Source organism: Colias philodice, chromosome 1 (assembly GCF_061535455.1).
Source record: "Colias philodice isolate Cphi_HAF_F1 chromosome 1, ilColPhil1 Martin Lab GWU primary, whole genome shotgun sequence".
NCBI classification, from domain to species: Eukaryota; Metazoa; Arthropoda; class Insecta; order Lepidoptera; family Pieridae; genus Colias; species Colias philodice.
In genome coordinates, this window is record NC_143086.1 from 16,087,393 (window position 1) to 16,110,915 (window position 23,523).

A 23,523-nucleotide genomic window follows, 5' to 3' on the forward strand; every position below is an offset into this window, starting at 1 on the left:
AACCGCTAAACTCTAAAATTATATCTCAAATTCCCTTGAACTAGCGTGGATTTGTCATATTTCCCACGTCACGTTACACGTCCCTTACATTACGTTACCTATCTTGAAAAATATTTCTCGTAAACCGTGCTTTGTACCGGGCACTTTCGGAACTGCATTACGGCGGGATTCCGAGAAATTCACTCAATATTCCTGCAAGCTACTACCACTACGATAGGCAACACGTTTTAAGTTGTTGATCGATACTATACAAATTGGATAACGGTGAAATGGCCAATTTGTAATCTGGGATTTGTAAACAATCAATGGAAGTATTCATGATAGTGAAATTTTGTGTTTGAACAAATATTCTTGTTATTGAAGTATGGTTTATAATATTTTAGTTATATTTCTTTCAGTAACTAGCATTTATTTTTACTTAGAAACAAACCTTGTTTCTAATTTTTTCTTAAATGAACTTAATTTAATTTAATATATCCTCTTGGTTTCGAATCGAAAAGATAACAGCTAGCCGAAAACCAAACATTTCGTGAATAAATAAAAATCAAATTAATCCATTTTATTTGTGTGTTTACAATGAATAAATAATGATAAAGTACATATTATCGTATAATCAATATCATAATGAAAACATCCAGAAGCTTCGAGAATCTCCTAACCCTACATGCGAGGTAAATAACCTTTCTGACTCGGCTATAGAGACCTTAGCTCCCGTGGCATGATAATTCGAAGGACAACATTGCCCGGCCCTTTAAAGGAAGACATTATTATAAAGACGTTCCCGGAGGATTATATTGTATCCCATTAGATTTACAATTTTACTTATAAGATATCACGTGTTATTTTATCATACTTACTTTATTTTAAATTATAAAGGATCACAGAGAAAATAAACACTAATATTATAAAGCTGAAAAGTTTTGTTTGTTTGGTTGGTTGGTTAAATCATTCAGTATTAGATAGCTCATTTCTCGAGGAAGGCTAAGGCTATAGGATATATATAAAGCCACTAGGAGCGGAACAATGCGAGTAAAACCGCGAGGCACAACTATCATACGCGAAAAGTGTCGTTTTGACAGTTCTACGAATGCATTTTAGATTTGATTAGATTTTTGAAACAAGTGAAATTTAACATCGTACGTGCCGATTTGCTAGTTGTAGAATTCTGGTTGTTGAATGTGTTTTATACATTAATCTTCTACGTGACTATTCCTTATATCCTAGTCTTAAACATTTTTTTCTTTTTTAATACCTTTGCGATGGACAGATTTTTTTTAATAAATAGTTGTTTGTTAAGATATGATTGACTTTATTTGCAGGGTGTGACTGAAAGAAGCCTCCTAGCATCTAATTTCACATCTCCTTTAATTTTCTTCGAGCAGAAATTCTATTTTTACACTTTTACCGTTGCAGATAGTATCGCAAGTTTACAGTTAATTATTATTACTACTACTGTTAATGCCATCTTCAGTATTTGTAAAATCCCAAAGAACATTAGCAAACACAAAGTAATACAAATATCCAGTAAAAGTTTTGATTGCCGAGACATCTCTGAGTTGGCGAGATTCTTAAAGTTTACACCTGTCGCTAGAGACATAACTCCCTCAACTATTTATATCCTTAACAAGATAACTGAGCGCCGAGACAAACGTCAAAACGCAAAGGAATAGAATCCGCTATCGATACTAATTGACATCGAAATTGTTTTCTTTCCGAGTACCAGTATGATAGGAAATTTTAATGTTTTATTTGAACAAATTTTGTCTGGATGAGAATTTATATATAAACATATTATATATATTAAATTTGGAGTTCAAATAATTATTTTGTCCCTGAAGTATGGGTGATTTTCATAACCCATCCCTTAACCCGTGACGGTACCATAGTGATATGGTAATACAATATGAATGTAACGCATGGAGCATGCCAAGCATATAGCTTTACAAAAACGTCTTATATTTTGTACCATATTCCAATGAAATGCATAGGCCGTAGTAGCGACATCTTGTGACCCATATCCAAACCATATCTCATGTTATACCAATCGTTTTGTATGTTTGTAGCATTTGTCATGGAATGAGTTAATATGTATGACTTACAATTCTCTCGGCTCCGTTTCATTGCGAATACAATTTCGTAAGTGATAGTGTTTTTAGAGTTACGGTGTAACGGTTTTAATTTCTTAATATGCATCTTACATTGTAATATTTTTATGCTGAGGTTGAACATGTGTTTAGGGTGAAATGGATGATTTAATAATGAGTAAAGCTCTTTTATAATAGATTAAAACCGGTTTGAGAGCAATCAGCTTGCAGTTTCGAACGTCGAAAATCATAATAAACTTCAACTAATTAAATTTTCGTATTTTTAAGACTACATAATTCGTAATAAAAAAAGCAACTTAAAATTAATAATCGCTTTATTTCAATGACAGCATGACCGAAATTTCGTCCAGAATCAAGTGAAACTCAAACACGTTTAACGTTAAACATATTCAAAACGTTAGCACAAGCTTGCATTTAACACACCTATCCAAAATACGTGACTCGCCATATTGCTAATGGGATTAGAGGTTAATTGTTTAGAAGGCAACTTTTAATCGCGACACTAAAATACCTAGTGTACGATAGCTTTAATCGACCGTACTTGGAGTTTACGAATTTGTTAAATACTGAGCTGCAGCTCGGTAACTGAGCTAACAGTCTATACGTCTATACACCGATAGTCTATACGTGTATACGTCTGAGTCGTCTTTTTTGGCCTAACGAGCCAGCGTTACGGGAGCAATATATTTCGACACTCCGCCAATATTTTTTGTGTTATGAAATGGTTTTATCTAGAAGTATAGGCTGTTCTCGCTTCTAGGGCGAACTTTGTTCAATTTTACAGAATAAAGATGCTGTAAGTGATATCTACTGATTATCTTGAGGGAATTGAATCAGAATCTTCTAATATTTAAAACTATAACCAGTATATTTACTTGACACGAATTATACAATTTTGATACAATATTATTACCTAATATTTTTTATTTGATTATATTTTTAGTTTTTAGGAAATACTTCATCAAATATACAAATACTTTGATGATATTGTTATGCTTGTAAATTTATACTTGTAGTAAGTAAGCGGGATGTACTTAGGCAAAACAAAGTTTTAAACAATAGTGAGCTTAGCTGGTGAGTCATAAGTATAGGTATTGGTATTACAAATTGTAAAGCATCGCAGTTTATGGCAGTTTTGTAAAATTTAAATCTTCCACAATTTATTAGCGAAGTATCGCAACATAACAACGGGCTGATGTGCATGAAATATTATTTTAACGGCACAAAAATTGAGTGATGTTATGTAAAAAATTGATTGTGGAATTTGCTTACCGTATTCGCGGTGTTTTCATTGTTAAAGTAGTACATTAAACATTGTAACTAAGAGCTATTGTATTTATTTATTTATTTATTTATTTATTTAGACATACCAACAGAGTACACATAAAAATTATAACAATTAGATCTTAACAACTAACGAATATTAATGTGATGTATACACCAATTACAGGTATGCACAAGAAAACTTAAACATATAATTACGTTACTGTTATTTTAAGTGCTTAAATAAATTTAACTACAAAAATAAAATAAATAAATCGTTAAACATTTTTTTTACTGAATTTTTGTACCAAACAAGAATTTAGTAATTTTTTTGCGAAAAACTACAAGTGAATCAAAATTTATGTCTATTATACCACCCAACGACTTACATAGGTCATTAAAAGTACTACATATACGAGTTACTGGAGAGTTTCTACCAACATTATTACGACAATTTGGAAGGTCAAAAACTTTAAAAACAGGATAACGTGGTAATTTATTTGGAACAGCAAACCTAACTAGACTTAAGATTTGCGGGCTATGATTTATATTTCTGAGGATTTTAAACAGGAACATAGTATCGCGCAACAATCTACGATTACGAAGTGAAATCATTTTGAAGAATGATAATCGATATTCATAAGGCGATCTGTGTGAAATTCCCGGTGAAAGGAAAGCTATATGTCTGGTAAATATACGCTGAATGTTTTCAATTCTTTGAGAGTGAACAGCATAGAACGGATTCCAAACTACACTTGCATATTCTAAATGGCTTCTAACTAATGAATTAAAGAGTAAAATTTTGGTCTTTGATTTAAAGCATTTTGTGTTTCTTTTAAGAAAACCTAACAATCTACTGGCCTTTTTAACGATAGCATCAATGTGTGAACAAAAATTTAGTTTACTATCAACTAAGATTCCTAAATCGCGGATCTCGTTACCAGTTTCTATATTCTGACCATTAATGACGTAAGATGCTATAATTGGTTTCTTTTTTCGGGAGAGTTGTAAGAAGAAACATTTTTTAGCATTAATTATCATACCGTTTTTATTACACCAATCTTCCAACCTATTGAGATCCATTTGTAAATCTGAGATATCATGTTGTGTTTTAATAGTTTTAAATAATTTTAAATCATCGGCAAAAACAGAATAATTACTTTTTTTGAAAACAGAACATAGATCATTAATAAAAATCGTAAATAATATTGGCCCCAGATGTGACCCTTGAGGTACACCTGAGTCAGATATGTAATAGTTGGACACATATCCTTTTACCGCCACACTCTGTATTCTATTTTTTAAGTAACTGGTTAGCCAAGCAAGCAATGATCCATGTATGCCGAGAGATTCAAGTTTCAATAGAAGGACATCATGCTGCACCACATCAAACGCACTAGAGAAGTCAGTATAAATTGTATGAACTTCATTGCCTTTGTCAACTTCGTTCGAAACAGTGGATATATAAGAAACCAGGTTTGTTTCAGTAGATCTACCTTTTTGAAAACCATGCTGGTTACTATCAATGAAACTGGAAGTATGACTTGCGATAACGGGACACAAAAGAGATTCAAATAATTTAGAAACACATGATAAAATTGAAATTGGACGGTAATTTTTAATGTTGGCTGAATCGCCTTTCTTATAGACGGGCACTATTCGAGCCTTCTTCCATTCAGAAGGGAAAGTACCACAATCCAAAGAGCGGTTGAAAATTAAATATAAGGGCAGCGCAATGACTGTACAACAGCGTTTAACAAATAACGGAGGAATTCCGTCTGGACCGCAACCCTTCGATATATCCAATTGTTTTATTTTTTTCATTACTTCACGTTCAGTAAAATACACCTTGCCTAAGGAGGGATGGTTACGATAGGTTATACTTGGTATAGAAAACGTTTTGTTTGAACAATTATTATTTTTAAAGACAGATGAAAAGTTATTAGCGAATAGATTGGCAATATCAACACCATTTTCTGCATATTTATCACCGAGGTACATGCGAGAAGGTAATGAATAGACATCGGATTATATGCACTAACAAAATGCCAAAATATGCATGCAAATATGCACTAAAAAAGGCCGAAATATGCACTAAAAACGACTGATATGCCTAAAATATGCACAATACAAAATCAAAAAACCTTTATTATTTTATATATTTAAATCAAAGATTGTACAAATACAGTGAAATTTTCATAGTATAGTTTTTGTGCCAATATACAATTAGGCATTTTTACCTAATTTTCGAGCGCTTTGTGACGTTTGTCACCCGCGAGACCAGTGTTGCCACCTTAGACCTTTCCGGGCTAAATCTAGCCCTTTTTTGGAATTCAACCCATGTTTTAAGTTTTAGGGTAATCTAGCCCTATTTTGAATAGCTCAAAATTTACTTAAAATGGAGCCCATTTTGTAATTTTTCGCCATTTTACCATGCCAAAATAGGGTTTGTTTACTCGCTGAGCGTTCTGATTGGCTAATAAAGGTTAGTCGACCAATCAAAACTCCCGTTACTTAACGAAATATGCACTATTGGGGAAAAAGGCTAAAATATGCACTAACGCCGTAATTAGCGAGTTTTATGCATTTGCATATGCAAATATGCAAATGCATATAATCCGATGTCTAGTAATGAACATTCATTCCGACGCTTTGCGTTTATATATTTCCAAAAATGTTGAGGATTCTTATTGATACCGTCTTCCATATTTTGCTTATAACTGTTTAAGCATTTTTGGTGTAATTTATGACAACGATCCCTCAAAATGTCAAACTCAAGTTTATCGCGAGGATTTTTGAATTTACGAAATTTAATACGCAGCCGTTCTTTTTCTCTCAAGAGTCTAATGAGTGAATAGTTATACCAGGGTGGGTATTTACCTTTTGTGGGGTTACGTTTAGGCACGAATTTACGTATAGCGTCAAATAATATATCATAAAATTTCAAAACCATTTCGTCTACATTATTGCACGCCTCGAGAACAGATGAAAAATTTATTAATTTTAAATAATTTATAATTTCTGAATAATTAGCCTTATGAAAATTAAATTCACAGCGGTTTTGACTACGCAAATATTTCGATTTAGCATTTGTAATTTCAATAAGCAGTTGGGGGTGATATGTATCCAATTTACTTAAAATGTCTAAAGGTTGCGATACGTGTACATTATTTAAATTAGTTAGGACAAGATCAAGAATTCTGCCGTCTTTATTTACAATATTATTGTACTGATTTAAATTATTCACCGCCATGAAGTCAACAAAACTGCTATCCAAAATACTATGGTAGTTAGATGGTTTGCAGAATATATCATCATTGTCCTTAATCCATTTAATTGAACCAAGATTAAAGTCACCTAATATGAGAATGTCATCAACATTATTCACAACAACATCATTTAAATTATCTAAAAATTTGTTGAGGGTTGATAGACTAACAGGTGGTGGTAAATACACGGAACATATAGCAAGTTTTTTACTTATTTTGTGACCCTGATTCGATTCATTACTAACATCAACCACAACCCACAAATCCTCTAAGGCACAGTTCTTGACCTCCCAATTACAAACGCGATAAGATTTCAATTTATTAGAAATGGCAATCATAACACCTCCTCCGTCCGTTTTATTACTATAGCTATTTTCGAAGGGGTCACGATCATTACGGTAAACATTATATCTATTGTCAATGAATTCACCATTACTTATTTTAGAGTTAAGCCACGTTTCTGTAAAAACAATAATGTCATACGAGCAAAGTAAAATATTATTAAACACATTATTCGTTTTTGTCCGTATACCTCTCACATTTTGATAATAAATATCAAGCATGGTCAACATTAAACTACTACATCACTCATATCGGTATCTGGTCGCAATTTATTCTAAAGACTGGAGTGCATCGTAATTTCGTACGGTCAAAACCGGACCAAACTCATTCTTACGAACAAAGATTTTAGCATTTCTGACCCAGACAAATTTAAATCCTCGTTCTTTTGCCTTGAGACGAGTGGCAGCATGGAGTTGCTTATTTGCAGAAGTCAAATGCTCGGAGACAAATACAGGCGATCTTCGGCCGCCGATTCCTAAATGATGTGACGAAAGTTTATCCTCAGGGTTGTTTTTATTATATTTAGCAACAGCGGCCAAGATTGTGTCGCGAATACGAGTACTTCGTAATTTTACAATAATCGATCGTGGACGGATACTCTCCTTGTTAAATTTAGCAACTCTCGTAACATGCTGAACGTCACTTTCTTCAAGAGGAGCGCCTATAGTCTTCGAAAGCTGAATTATTGTATTAGACAATATTTCACCTTTATTTTCAGGAACTCCGTTAATCTCAAGGTTGTTCTCGCGGAGTTGTTGTTCAATTATGTGCAACCTAGATTCAAGATCCGAAACTGTCGATTTTAATTTTCCGTTTTCTGTTTTGAGTTCATCCACTATGTTATTCCGTTCTTCTAAGGAAGTCTTTAATGTTTCAAATTGAGTATTAAAAAAGCTCAGCGAATCATTAAAGCAGGATATTTCTTGATGTATATTTTTGAGTTGCTCTGATATAAGCTCCTTAATAGTATTCCGGAGACTTTTAGCTAATTCGTCTTTCAAAATATCCCTCAAGTTGGCAATCGTGACGGGCTCATTACAATCTCCCTCAGAAACAATAGTGTTAACGTGTTGGCTGCGCATACGCGTGTTAACATACGCATCACATAGATTGTCCTGTGTAGCCGTTTCGTTGCTCATAGAATCACTTTTCGTGCTTCTGAGAGGAGTATTACTATTATCGAGCTTCGGCTGTTTACAGATGCATTCTTGACATTTCCATTTATTTTTCTCATCAAGATTCATACTATTATGGAAGACTTTTGATGAAATATTCGCACAGTAAAGATCATATTTTTTCTTACATAATGAACAAGTTAGGTATTCTCTATTTGTAATTGCGTTACAACAACCGGTGCACTTGCCTCTTGCTGATGACATTATCAATTATTATAAATAATAGTAAAAATAATGAGCCAGTAATAAATAATAATTAATTTGATAGACACGGCCGTGCGCAAAGCGTTAAAGCGCTGCAGCGGTGGTAGTGCAAGCGAGTTATCTATGCGTTGAAGCGACGCAATGTTTTTGCCGGTAGTCGTGTGTCAAGGTCACGGAGTGCAAAATAATAGTTTCTTAATTACTCACGAGTACAAAGTTGCTTCGCCTTTATTTTATAACCACTTTTTCTGCTTAAATTACTCTTCCAAACAATGTGTAACACGTATCAAAATAGTGATTGTGATGGTGACAATTTTTTGTAAATAGTGATTGTGATGGTGACAATTTTTTGTGACAATTGTATGAAAGGGTCAAATAAAAACAGATAAATAAGGTAAATGTTTAATAACTCAGGCCCCGGAACCACAGACACAATAGAAAATCTATTGTGTCTAGGACCGATCGGGCCGCTTGGGGCTCAATGGGTTAAAATCGTTTGGTTACATTAATTATATTATCCATTAGAATAATATTTTTGAGTAGTAAAATGTTTCTGTCTAAAGCAGCTGGATGGATTGATCTATAATGTCTTCATATATTTTGCGAGTGGGTCTTCTGGTACTTACGTATGTTACAGTGTTCTCTCGTACACGAGGAGACATGCATCATTGTTTCCATATTACAATGCAGATTTCTCAAATGCATCTTTCATGCAATACATGTAGGTCGTGTAGGTCTTGTAACAAAGCCCTGAACGTGTTTTGATAATCAGAAACCAGACGTATTACATTTGTCGTTAAATTTTAACGTACATATCAACGTATTTCAAGATTGAAAGGCTGTCCTTAGGCGCGTTTGGCGCAGAGCCAAGTTTTTCGAGGGTGCAGTAGATATGTATCCATTGGCAAGAAACTGTACCGCCCCGTACTTCCTTCACGTTGAACGAGTTCATTCGATGAATTTTGCATTTAAAGATACGTATTGCTTTTGAATTTTAAACTGTTTAAAGAGGGAATGGATCTTACCTTGATTTATTTTATTTTGGGGACAGTATCGTAAGTGCTCTATATATTTATATAGAGCATATACTAACTGTTGATTAAATAAGACACCTAATCAAATAGTGTCTCAAATTAAACGATAAAGACTTGTTAACAATGATTGTTGACGACGCGGTTGGCGCAGTGGTAAAGTAACTGCCTACTGAGCCGACGGTCCCGGGTTCGATCCCCGGTCAGGGCAAATATTTGTGTGATGAACTCAATTATTTGTTCTTGGGTCTGGGTGTTATTATCTATATAATATGTATTTATTAAATATTATATTTATCGTCGCCTAGTACCCACAACACAAGCCTTAATTGAGCTTACTGTGGGACTAGGTCGATTTGTGTAATAATGTCCTATAAAATTTATTTATTATTATTTATTATTATTGTTTATAGCAATAACAGTATTTTTATAGTGAATTAAAAGCAAGTCAATCACTACATAGGATAAAACAAAGTCTTTTTCTCTGTCCCTATGTCCCTTTGTATGCTTAAATCTTTAAAACTACGCAACAGATTTTGATGTGTTTTTTTAATAGATAGAGTGATTCAAGAGGAAGGTTTTAGTATATAACTTATAAGGTTTTAGACATGTTTTAGACAAAGCGGGCGAAGCCGCGGGCATTAAGCTAGTTGATTATAAATTAGACAATTATAAAGTATAAGAAAATAACCTAAGTAATTTTGTTTAAAGTAAGTAATAAACATACAATATTATATTATACAAATATACCTAGTACGTTTAACAATTATTAATATTATCTATATTAAAAAAATAAATAATATTATGATGAAAAAGTTAAAAGACATTAACAATCATTTGCCTACTACCCACGAGCAAAAGCAATCCTCAAAATATGCAATCTACCATTTCAATGAATCATTTTCTCTTCCGTCCTCACGCTTTAATTATTCAATTTATTTAAATAATAACTAACAAATTGAGTCGAAATGTAATAAACATCTAGCGACCTATCGTTTAAGCCGATAGTCAGAGGGACAAACGCGTAATCCGCTTTATAATCAAATCTTCGATTTAGCAGTTACATTCAGTTGGAATTTTACAGCTTTTATTGTTTTTGTTCGCGGCTTGGCTTGACCGGATTAAAAGCGAATATGTTTTAAACGTTATTTTACAAAACTTCAACTGATATTGTTATCGTTGTAAACAAATATAAAATAGTAATAGTTAAAAAAAACTAAAAAACACGCTTTTTATAGAAAACCGAACTAAAAAATAGAAAATTTTATCAAATTAGTGTATTGTCATCGGTCCTCAATAAATCTACAAAGTTTGAACGAAATCTGGCCGTTTAAAGTGGGTCAAAATCGCGCCCAAAGAAGTCGGTTACAAACATACAAACATACAGGTGAAGCTAATATAAAGCGTGTAATAAAATGGAATAAAGTTTATAGTTATAGTTATAGTTATATATTCTTTATTGCACACAAATTTTTAATTTTACAATACAAGGATATCAGAAGCAATTGGCGGCTTTATTGCTAAACAGCAATTTCTTCCAAGCAACCAGTACCAAGCATGAAATATACAGTTGCAAATATGGGAAGATAGTGTACACATAAAGCAAATAAATTAATACAAAAACATTCAAATCAAAATAAACGAAAGAAAAAAAAAACAAACAATATCAAAACACTAAAAATAAAACACAAAAAGAAAAACAGCACAGAAAATTAGCAGGTTTGCAAATAATGATTCTTTACCATATTTTTAAAAGACTCAAGCGATTGAGCTTTCCTAATGCTGGTGGGTAGATCATTCCAAAGTTGCACAGCTTTAACAGTAAAAGAAGCGTTATAAAATTTAGTTGAGTGAACAGGAACACTTAGCATTAGGTTATCATTAGATCGTAGGTTCAAACTCCTGGCAGATAAAAATTCAAAGTTATCTTTTAAATAGCAAGGAATACGAGGATCAAATAGTATGCAGTATAGGAGCGAGAGGACATGAGCATTGCGGCGGTGGCGGATGGGTAGCCATTTAAGCTGCTTCCGAAATGCTGAGACATGGTCAAATTTTCTCAACCCAAAAACGAAACGCAGGGCAAGGTTCTGCAAACGTTCGATTTTATCGAGTTGCTCCTGGGTTAGGTTGGAAAAACACACATCAGCATAGTCCAGAATGGGCAGCATTAAGGTCTGAGCAAGCATAACTTTGGTGGGAATAGGCAAAAAATTGCGCAGCCTTCTTAAACTAGATGCTGTCCAAAATATTTTTTTACTGATGTTTTTTAACTGCACTGACCATGACAGAGTTTCGTCCATATATAAGCCCAAGTTTTTAACCGATTTTCGATAAGGCACGACGACGCCATCAATATAGATAGGTGGTAAGGTAGTCCAGTTGATTCTAGCCACCAGACTCTGACTACCAATAATGAGTTTAACGTACAACAAAGATTAAAATGCTTTATTTTTATAAATTAACATTATTTTAAGTACCCATCTTAATTTAAGTACACTAAATATTTGTAGATTAGTAATACTAATATTAGAAAGTGTGCAAATAAATATTTGTAGGTTCACTTGTATGGCGGGACTGATAATGATGAATTTCAATGCACAGATAAAGCAGAAGAGAAGTAAACTCTACTAAAGCTGCCGACAGAATAATCAAATCAATTCACTTTTTAGAGCTACTAAGTTACAAACATACACACAACATACGTTTATAAATACAAGTTTATTCAGGGTTAACTTCCAACCTGCATTTTATTAGATATAAATACATCTATACTAATATTATAAAGAGGAAAGGTTTGTAATTATGTATGTATGTATGGTTTTCACGCATAAACTACAGGACCGATTTCAAAAATTCTTTCACCATTCGAAAGCTGTATCTTCACTGAGCAACATAGGCTATATTGCATTTTCAAAAAATTAGAGATCCTTACCAAAAATTCAATAATGTAACCGAAGGTGTAAAAAATTCCTTAATAAAAATTCTGTCATCGCGTGCGCTGCGGAATTTATTCCTTGAAGTACGAGGATGGATCTTATGAAAAAAACGTAAACATGTAGGTACCACGGGCGAAGCCGGGGCGGACCGCTAGTCATTTATCTAACCGAATAAATACGCTGAAAGTGCATTGATGGAAACTGGAACGGGTAATAAAATTTTCGATATTTTCGACAGCTCAGCCGCTTGGGACGAATGAATTTAAATTAAGGCATCATCAATAAATATCAGCCCACGCTGCATGCATTTATACCGAGATTTTTAATAAAATAGAGAAAGTTTGGAGAAGTTCTTGAGGAGTTTTTCGGGAAATATTCTGGTGATGTTATGGTGTACGATATTTTTGGAAAAGCATGTAAGATTGAATGACTGTTTTTGTTGCTTTTTTGTATACAAGTTATTTTTTTATGTATCTTGGTGGTATGTAAAATACTCTTAAAATGACTTTTTGTTCGTTTTTGGTACGTAGCTAAGTACACGAAATAACTACAAGTTTTTATATTGAATTAATTAAATAGTTTTAGGCCTTTTCCATTGCTTTAGAGACATTGTTCAATATTTATTACTGAAATACATATTTTGCGACAGAAGAATTGGGATTAAATATAATACTTTATCGAGCCAACTGTACATAGCAAAAACTTTGTTTATTAAGGGACAACATTAAAGACAAAATGAAAAGAACTTGGGAAACATGTACACAAATATTTATCTATTCAATAAATAGTGATTTTTCTTTCTAGTAGCATTGTTAAATATTTGTTTGTAGCTTTTATTGCAAAGAAAAGAACTCGATAATTGCGATTTGCAACCAACGAGACGTTAAAATGATTAACACTGGAATACTAACTAGAGAAAATGTAATTTTAAACAGACGATGAAATGAAAAATATACTGCTTTTTACTTTGGTTTCACGCAAATTTACATTTTAATGTAACCCTTAAATCATAAGTTTAAATTTATTTCACCTTTTTCAATGCATTGGAATTATTATAGAATTGTCAGAAGAATGAGAAATCTATAAATAAACAGGAATATTTTTTACGGTCAAACATAAAAATGTGATCATTTACTCCCAAAACTGTACAACACAAACGTCAAACAAATATAAATTCTACGGCCCTATAATTAAAATCCAAACTCGACCGTTCTGGACTTCAAAGTGAATGGGAGAGCTCTCATATTAAGTTCGATAACTCAAAGCTTCACCACAAATCGTAAGCGATGAAACTATCGAGTTTCAATGGCGTTTTGAAATGTTAGGCGTGAAAGGGATATCATACTGAAACATCAATGGATATGCTCATTGCGAAGAATTCGATATGAGCTATCGGTATTCAATTGGGATGAAAATGATATGGACTTTAAACTGGCCTATTTACCGCAGTTATAGGGAATTGCTTAATGCTTGTTATGGTTTGGTGGATTATTCGGGCATGTGGTCATTTTGTACAACAGTTAGAAATTTGGTGAAGGGTTTGACACCTCGTGTTTTTACTGATACACACAAAAACTTAGTACCTCTAGGTTACAAATTTGTAGCTTATATGTATAAATTTAATATTTTAGAAAAAGTTACTCTGTTCTTCTATCTTTATGATTTGCTTATTAAGATGGCATTGTGTATATTTTATTTACTCTTATCAATAAAATATACATATAACTTTGGAGTATTTATTATTATAAGGAATAAAATAACATTGAAAGATTATATACTTTATAAGTTTCTATCTTGAGTCCTATAGTATAGATGTCACTTTATTTATTTAACTGTCATATGGGCACCATTAGGGCAAATATCAACAATCGGATTTAGCATAATGCAAAAATAATATAGTTTATTGTACTTAAAAGTAATCTCTTTATTGCTACCCACATAATACTTACTTTGTTGAACAGAATACTATTATCAAATATAGACGTTAAACTTATATAAGAATGTAATATTACAATTTATTAATTAAATGCTAGGCTTTCCAAAACATCTATGTTCATGAAATCCGAAAGAAATGTATTCGAAAACGGGCTACCTATTTAATTTTTTCTCCATAAACGTTTGAACAACACAAACACGTGGATAGCCCACGTGTTTGTGCGCGGATGAAACCAAGACACTAGTATATTTTACCAAATAGCTAGTATATTTAATTTATTTATATTCGAACTAGCGGTCCGCCCCGGCTTCGCCCGTGGTATATATTTCGCAATAAAAGGTAGGTTCTTTCTCAGGGTCTAAAGATTATCTGTGCCAAATTTCATCAAAATCGGTCCAGTAGTTTATGCGTGAAAACCATACATACATACATACAAACCTTTCCTCTTTATAATATTAGTATAGATTAGGTTTTAATCTCGAAACAAGGTACAATAAACATATAGAAAATTAAATTTATTTGAATTGATATATTTATATCTATTGATTAACGGATAAATTTAACAAAATAGTTATCATCCAAACATTTAACATAATGTTAACAAAAATAGATACAATTATTGAAATGCAATAAGTCAATATGAATACAATAATGTTGAGTTAATTTCCATACAAAATATTCAATTTGTTTTGTACTTATGATAATTTGCGAATCTGCGTTTGGTACGATTTCCGCGGCGTTTTGTTAAATGATTTTGTTGTTTTGGAATTTAAAAATATATTTGTTAGCTGAAATAGTATAATGATAAGTATTTTATTTAGAGGTACTTTATGATATGGTTGTAACTTGTAAGCTGTGCCCCGCGGCTTTATATAAATTGAGCAATGGTCATATTATTAGCCTTAGCGTTATGATATGGGATATTTAAAGCCTGTACATAGTGTAGCGAAATTCAAAATCATTGCAGTATTCTTCATCGAAAAATTGGCTATCTAGCACCGAAAAATTTTTTTCGAATTCTGATTTAAAAAACTCTTTATAATGTTAATGTATTTTTAATAAAGATATGCGTTTGATTGATTACATTATCATCAAAATAAAATTTCCTAAAACGAGTTTCTCAATTTCCTTATTGTTCATATATTTTATAACGTTTTCCTTGTTCACGTTATAAAATTATAGTCGCTTCATTTTCTATAATTTGGAAGAAGATACTATTTTTATGAAAAACACACTTCATAAAGATTTATAGCTCTTATGTCTTGTGTAGCGAAGGGTAGAGACTAAGCTCTACATAAGGCTCTACACATATTATTATGTACGTATATTTTAAACATAGTTTTATTATCTATACCAAATTATTATTTTACTTATTTTAAGAAAGACTGAAAGAATATATTTATCGCGACGGCAATTTTTACTTACTTAGTAATATAAAAGTTAAAGTTACTACCTAAAGAACAGCATAAGTAATTGAAAATAAAAATAATAAATTAGGATTTTTGTGGCAAAAGGTCCAGACTATGCTGTTTGACTTGAGAGAGTGCAATAGCGGTGATTCTGATCAGCCTTTAAGATTAAAGCAACTATTATAATTATAAGAATTTACTCTTCAAAAGGAATAAAATGAACACCAAAAACGCTCAAAATAACAGGAAAAGAGACAAACAAAAGAGTCAACACTTGAATAATAAACCCTCATTGTATATCAAATCCCACCTTACGCTTTCTACGTATTACCGATGTGCCAACCCGTTCCCGCTGCGAAATTAATTTCGCAATTCGTAACAATAAAAGCATTGTTGTCCGTCTGTACTTTAAATTATGTCCAGGACAGAATTTTTCAGGGAAAATCTCATCACTTTGAAAAACACTCCAGCCTTTATACAACGGGCTGGGGCTGGAACAAAGCCTGCTTGGAAAAGAATTGCCACAGCTTGTACATTTCAACACGAAATATTGAATTAACTATTAAAGGAATTTCAATTCAGGAGCACGTGAAATGGAGGTATTTTGGACAATAATCAGCGTTCATATGCATATTTGGAATGATTGAATGATTAGTTGACCTCCAAATAATTATATTGTAATATATTATGTAGGTATCTTTTAGCTTTACTAGAATTATTCTTCTTATGTATGTATAGTATATTATGTCATCTATATACTACTAGCTGCTCCGCGCGGTTTCACCTCCGTGGCTCCACTCATGTTAGTCGTAGCGTGATGATACATAGCCCTTAACCTTCCTCGATAAATGGGCTATCTAACAGCGAAAGAATTTTTCAAATCAGACCAGTAGTTCCCGAGATTAGCGCGTTCAAACAAACAAACAAACTCTTCAGCTTTATAATATTAGTATAGATATGCTTTAATAAACATGATATGTATTTTAATACTATATTTTGCTTAGCGTCGTAACAACTGCTGCAAATTTTTATAACAGTAATGTACCTATATCAATAAAAATTACCTAACTATATTGCCACATTATTGGTTAAAATAAATAATAATTTGTATCAAATTAAGTATCATAAAATAGTTCAAAGCTCACAATATATTGAGTTTAAGTGAGTTTACATAAAACTGGGGTATAATGAGATGTACAATAAAATAAACATTAAGGAGTAGAAAGGTACTTAACTTCTAAATTATACGTTATTTAATATCAGAATACGTTCATAAGAATATGTAAAATTAATTTCGCATAAATAAATAAAAACAACATTTTATGATTATTAATGAAAATGCTTCATCCTTCATTTATATAGGTTTCTACATAGTATAAAATTTTCTATACGTTTACTTTTCAGTCTGGGTATTTTCTATTCCCTTAAAACCACGAAATTATGAAACGGTCCCACATTGTATGCTCGTATGTTAACACGATAAATATTATATTATATTGGAAGCACGTAGCAAAAAATTTACATTCATGGCTTACGTAAGCTAATTGCAGCGTACGCCGCGGCCGGTCTAGTAATTAACACGTATTCCTATAAAATACGATTTGCCACTCTTTTATGCTATCAGTCGGGCGGTTCGCTAGGTGGCGCTAAAGGCACTAGTTGACTTTTATCTTAGCTCCGTAAAAAACTATATTTAAAAATATTTTAACTGTATATACGCAAGTAAATAGTGTGTCTGAATACGTACCAACATACAGCCAACTGATGAAGAATAAATAAACACCACCTCATAAAGCAGTTGCAAGATCAAAACTTCGATCAGCTGTTCAACCACTTCACTACAGAACTCGGTGCAAACTCAATAATCCATCAAGAAAACCACGAATTTACAAATAACTGTGAGTAATACCAATATAATTGCTATTGTAAACCACAAAGAAACAGAAATCTTACAATAAGAAAGGAAAATAATTTTTTATATTGGTAAAGTACGGTAAACATTCAAACGATCTAACGATCTTCGTGACATATTGTAAACAAACTGCATTACCGACGACACCAATATTCTAATTAATTTACCGACCTAACAAGGCTATCTTTGAAAGCGCCATCTAGGTAACTAGACAAGAATTACTGTATAATCGATCAAGGTCAAACAAATACAAGGAACAGTGTATGACCGATAGAGGGCGGTAAATTAAATTAATTCATTAAAATGTCAGACTCTGAAACCATAAGCGTTTTATTGAATTCCTTGCGCTTGCAAATACAGCAAGATATAAATACTAGTCTAAAACAAGCAGAGGATAATATAACAAAAACAATCAACGCAAACTTAGACACCAAGCTTGAAAACTTAGTCCAAAATATAGATAAGATACAGAAAAAACAAGAGGAGCATGAAAAGTTGATAGAAAATATTGATAGAAAATTAAGACAAAACAATCTCATATTTTTTGGAATATCAGAAGAAGAAAAAAGCTATTCGGAACTGGAAGACATATTGCTACAAATTATAAACTTTAAGTTAGAGTTGGATTGCGAAAAGCGTGATTTTCAGTTTGTTGGGAGAATAGGAAGGAAAAATACAAAGGCGAGACCCATCCGATTAACACTTACGACTTATGGGAAAAAACTAGCAATCCTACAGCGCCGATCAGCCCTAAACGGATCAGGTTCTTATATAAAAGAGGATTTTTCACGTAAAGTTTTAGAAGCTCGAAAGGAATTAATACCCCAATTAAAAGAACAAAGAGAGAAGGGTAATAAAGCCATTTTAAAATACGATCGCTTGATCGTAAAAGAAAGTTCGAACTCTAACCAGAAACGAGCCCTCTCTGCTAGCCCTCCAGAACACTCAAACTCCAACTCTACACTAACAGGGACGGTCGACCGCAATCAAACAAAAAAGAAATCTAAATTTACACTTTCACCAAGCACCGTTCTAAACAAAAATAAAACTACTACGAACATAAGATCGACACCCTCCACATCCATGTCATCTTACATAAAGCGGACCCCACAACCAAGAAAAAGCCCAGTACTTAATCAAAGCAGCCTAGAATAGCAACTAATCGAAACGCCAAATACCACCGCGAATACCATCGAGCGACTCAATTATACACAAAACAATAACAATAACAGAAACCAACTTATAATAAAAAAAGATAAAACTCTCCCAACCCGGCCGGTCCCCGTGGGAGATAATGACCACAACCCTCCAAATCAATACATACAGATAGAGAAAAAAATAAATAAACGTTTAACACAACTTAAAATAGCAACTTATAACGTCAGGACCCTGTCGACATACGATCGCTTACTGGAACTAGAAGAAGCAATAAAGGAAATAAATTACGATATAATAGGTATTTCAGAAGTGAGGCGACTTGGAAATAAAATAGAAGAATACGATAACCTTATACTCTGCCACATAGGACGCACACCCGGTAAATACGGAGTAGGCTTCATTATAAAAAAGCTACATAAAAACAACATAGAGAGTTTCATTGGATTAACAGATCGTGTAGCAATTTTAAACTTAAATTTTCAAGGATTCAAGCTATCCATAATACAAGTTTACGCACCGACTGACAACGCTACCGAGGAAGAGATAGAGGAATTTTACCAAACCATTGACAGGGCAATACAAGCAACATATAATACTTTTATATTAATGGGTGACTTTAACGCGAAAGTCGGTGCTCGCCAAGAAGGAGAATATCACACAGTGCAGAAACATGGTTATGGCGTAAGAAACGACAGAGGGCAGAGACTCGTGGACTATGCTCGTGAACATAATCTAACCATCATCAACACGTGTTTCAAGAAAAACCATAATCGGAGATGGACTTGGCGATCTCCGAATGGGCAACACAAAAACGAGATCGACTATATGCTATCCAACCAAAGGAAATATTTTCAAAATTTTGAAGTCATGAACGTTAACTATCCGTCAGACCATAGGCTAATAAGAGCATCAGTTAATATTTCTAAACAAATGAAAAGCAGAGCCAATTTCACAAACAAGTCTGTAACCCAACTAACGAACAAAGAAGAAATAACCAGATATAATGAAAACCTAGAGAAAATGCTACTCTACCCAACTACAAACTGGCAGAATACCTCAGTACAAAACTATTACGACAAGATAAAAGACGCTATCATCCAGAGCTTGAAAAAAGTTAGAAAAGATAGAAGAGAATCTCATAAACAACACAGAATACTAACAGATCGCACAGCTTTTTTACTAAAAAGAAGAAAAGACTTACAAAGAACAAAAAATAAAACTAGATCAATGAAAAACGAACTCTCGGCTCTCTACAAAATAACAAATAAATATATAAAAAGGGACTACGCCACACATAGAAAAAATACAATAGAAAAGCACTTAAAACACACAGGAAGTACAAAGAAGGCATTTAAGGATCTCAAAACAAGCAGGACTTGGATAGAAGGACTTGAGAAACTAGATAGAACTGTGTACAAACGAACTGACATTATAAATGTAGCCACAGACTTCTACAGGAAACTATACAGCGATAATAAACAAAATACAATATCAAGATCCACCAATGTAACTGATAGTAATGTGAAGCCAATCTATGAAATGGAAGTCATCGAAGCAATAAAAAGTTTGAAATTAGAAAAAAGCCCTGGTTCCGATAACATCACAAATGAATTACTCAAAATATCACACAATATACTAGCAGTACCATTAACAAAGCTATTTAACCTAATTTTACAAACTTCTGAAACACCCTCTCAATGGTCAGAATCAAATATCGTTCTTCTTTACAAAAAAGGCGACCCTAAGGATATTGGTAACTATAGACCAATAAGCTTGTTACCTAGCCTCTACAAACTCTTTTCATCCATTATTAATAAAAGAATCAGTACTACACTGGAATTAAAACAGCCGACAGTACAAGCTGGTTTCAGGAAAGGATTCTCTACAGCTGACCATATCCACACAATTGAACTAATAATAGAAAAGTACCAAGAACAACAAAGGCCACTATACATAGCTTTTATTGACTACCGCAAGGCATTTGATATGGTAACACACACAAGTATATGGGAAAGCTTAAAACAGCAAGGAGTAGAAGACGTGTATATAAAGGTCATCCAAAGCATATATACTAATAACAAGGGTAGAATAAAGTTAGAAACTCTCGGACCTAGCTTTCCTATAAAGAGAGGCGTCAGACAGGGCGACCCGCTATCTCCAAAAATATTTATAGCCATCCTGGAAGAGATCATCAGCAAGTTAGACTGGAGCAGGTCGGGATTATACATAAAGGGTGACTATCTGAATCACTTAAGATTTGCAGACGACATAGTATTGTTTTCCGAAACTGGCTCTCAGCTACAGCGCATGATCGAATCATTGCATCTAGCTAGTATTAAAGTGGGATTGGAGATGAATCTTACCAAGACCATGATAATGACAAACAGTAGGAGAAGACCAATAACAATAAATGAAATGCCACTGGACTATACCGATAAATACATATACCTAGGGAAGAGAATAAGTTTTGATAGGAAAAACAACGAATCGGAAGTTGAGAGAAGAGTACAACAGACTTGGAATAAATATTGGAGCATGAAAGAAATTTTTAAAAGTAACCTTCCTACATTCTTAAAAACGAAAGTTATGAACTCAAGCCTTCTACCATGTTTGACGTACGGATGCCAGACCTGGAAGTTCACCTCGAACCTAAAAAAGAAAGTCACAACATGTCAACGAGGACTAGAGCGAAGCATGCTTAATATAAAGAAAATAGACAAAGTACGACATACAAAAATAAGGTCAATAACCAAAGCCACCAACGCCTTAAACTATGCACAAAGACTCAAGTGGAAATGGGCTGGACATGTTGCGAGGCTTGAGGACGAGAGATGGACCACGAAAGTAACTTTTTGGAAAGGCCCGATAGGTAAAAGGAATAGAGGAAGACCAGTGACTCGTTGGGAAGACGAGATCATACGGACTGCCGGTCCAAACTGGAAAATGATTGCACAAGACAGAGAAACTTGGGCATCTTTGGAGGAGGCCTTTACCCAATATGGGGTTTCTACAAGCACAATGAAAATATAAGTGTATAAATATGTACATATTTATGTAACTACATAATTATAATTATAATACATAATTACATAATTATATAACATAAAGTAAAAATTGTATTTAAATAACAAATGAACGGCTATACTTACTACATAATATAATACAACAAAACTTACCTTTTAAATGTATAAATTTACGAACTAAATGTAACTAGGTATATCATAGATTAAAAAAAAATGTTTTAAATAATTGAAACTTGTAAAAAATGCTTAAGTAGAAAATAAAAGGCTTTTTATTTTATTTATTTATTTATTTTATTTATGCTATCAGTAAATATTTTTATTTAATCTCTATGAAATTCCCTTCTGCGACATTATAAAATGTACCTAGTAATTTCTAGTGTCTGATTTTACGCGAGTATTATACATTTAGAAATTAAAGATTTTAACGGATTTTAAAGGCGATTTATTCATTGTATTAATCAGTCTCCCCGTGAACACGCTCGCTGCAAAGTGTGCGATACGTCGGGAAAATAATATAATGAATAATTAATCGAGTTTAAATTCCGTTAAAATATTTTTTATTTGTAGCTCGTATTCTGCTCTAAATGGCACTTAATTTCAAGGAAATAAGATTCATTTTTGTTAAACACTAGAACTTAAAGTAGAACACACCATATTGATTATGGTAGCTACGTAATCGCCGTTTGACAAATAAAATATATTAGCTTGGTTATTGGAATTCCATTACTGATTTATCAAAAACGAATACCACTCGTAATTATTTAAAACGTTGAAATATTTGAAGATTGGAGGGTTTTGGCGCAACAACAACAACAAAATTTCGTCAAAAATTTTTTGCTACATTTTTCCTGAAAATTCATGTTTTCTTCTCTAGCTTCGCGCAGCCGGAATATATAGCTTCTCTAATGTGAGCATTTTGTCTATGAAAACATAATCTTAAACGATAGCTCACGTGCTGGTGGCAAAGTTGGGCGGGTTGCTTGTTATGGGTGTACACATAGAGTTTTAAGAATTCATCTATTTGAAAAAAAAAATGCGTCTGGAATTTTATAAGTATTTTTTACGTACTGAGCATATGCAAAACTACAACCTCCTTTGAGCTTAGTATACCAACAGTGGGACACCCTGTATAAGCACAATAACAACACCATTCATCAATTATGTTTTTGTTTACAATACTAATGTTAAAAAGAAATTACTAAAACCAAACAAATAGGAAACCTTTTTCCAATATTGGTAAAAACAAAACGTTCAGGCTGCTACAGAATATCATCTATATTATAAAGATGAAGAGTTTGTTTGAACGCGCTAATCTCAGGACTACTGGTCCTATTTGAAAAATTATTTCGGTGTTAAATAGCCCATTTATCATGGAAAGCTATAGGCTATATATATCATCATCATAATGAACAAGAGGAGTGGAGCACTGCGGGTAAAACCGCAGGGCACAGCTAGTTAAGAATAAGTGAACATTACAAAAAAAAACACACACTTGCTAGTAATCGTTGATTCTATTAACACATACAACAGTTAATCTAGATCCATATAAACTGAAACAGTCTCGAAAATTGTGTAACATTAATCGTGAATACAGAAATTAATAATTTATTCTGTGCATCGCTCGGTATTTAATCTTTTGACAGCAATTACTCGACGTTACATGAAAAATTGTAGTTTAAAACGTGATTGAATAAATAAAAATCCTCGTCCATCGCTCTTGACATGTGCACTTTTATTACGTGCATATACAACGCGCA

General features: G+C 33.0%; 2 protein-coding genes across 3 annotated transcripts in view; one reads left to right on the plus strand and one right to left on the minus strand.

The window, feature by feature from the left end:
- The window catches only part of Sh (Potassium voltage-gated channel protein Shaker), a 171,703-nt gene that overhangs the window by 125,549 nt on the left and 22,631 nt on the right, over window positions 1-23,523 (minus strand). The gene's annotated exons all lie outside the window — the stretch shown is intronic.
- LOC149491543 (uncharacterized) lies at window positions 19,232-21,894 on the plus strand. Its single transcript, XM_089695216.1, has one exon. It carries the CDS (start codon window positions 19,350-19,352, stop codon window positions 21,771-21,773), a length of 2,424 nt encoding a protein of 807 aa, XP_089551342.1. The 5' UTR covers window positions 19,232-19,349; the 3' UTR covers window positions 21,774-21,894.

Coding starts and splice junctions, on each gene's coding strand:
- LOC149491543 (XM_089695216.1), top strand. CDS start 19,350: ATGGGTGACTTTAACGCGAAAGTCGGTGCTCGCCAAGAAGGAGAATAT.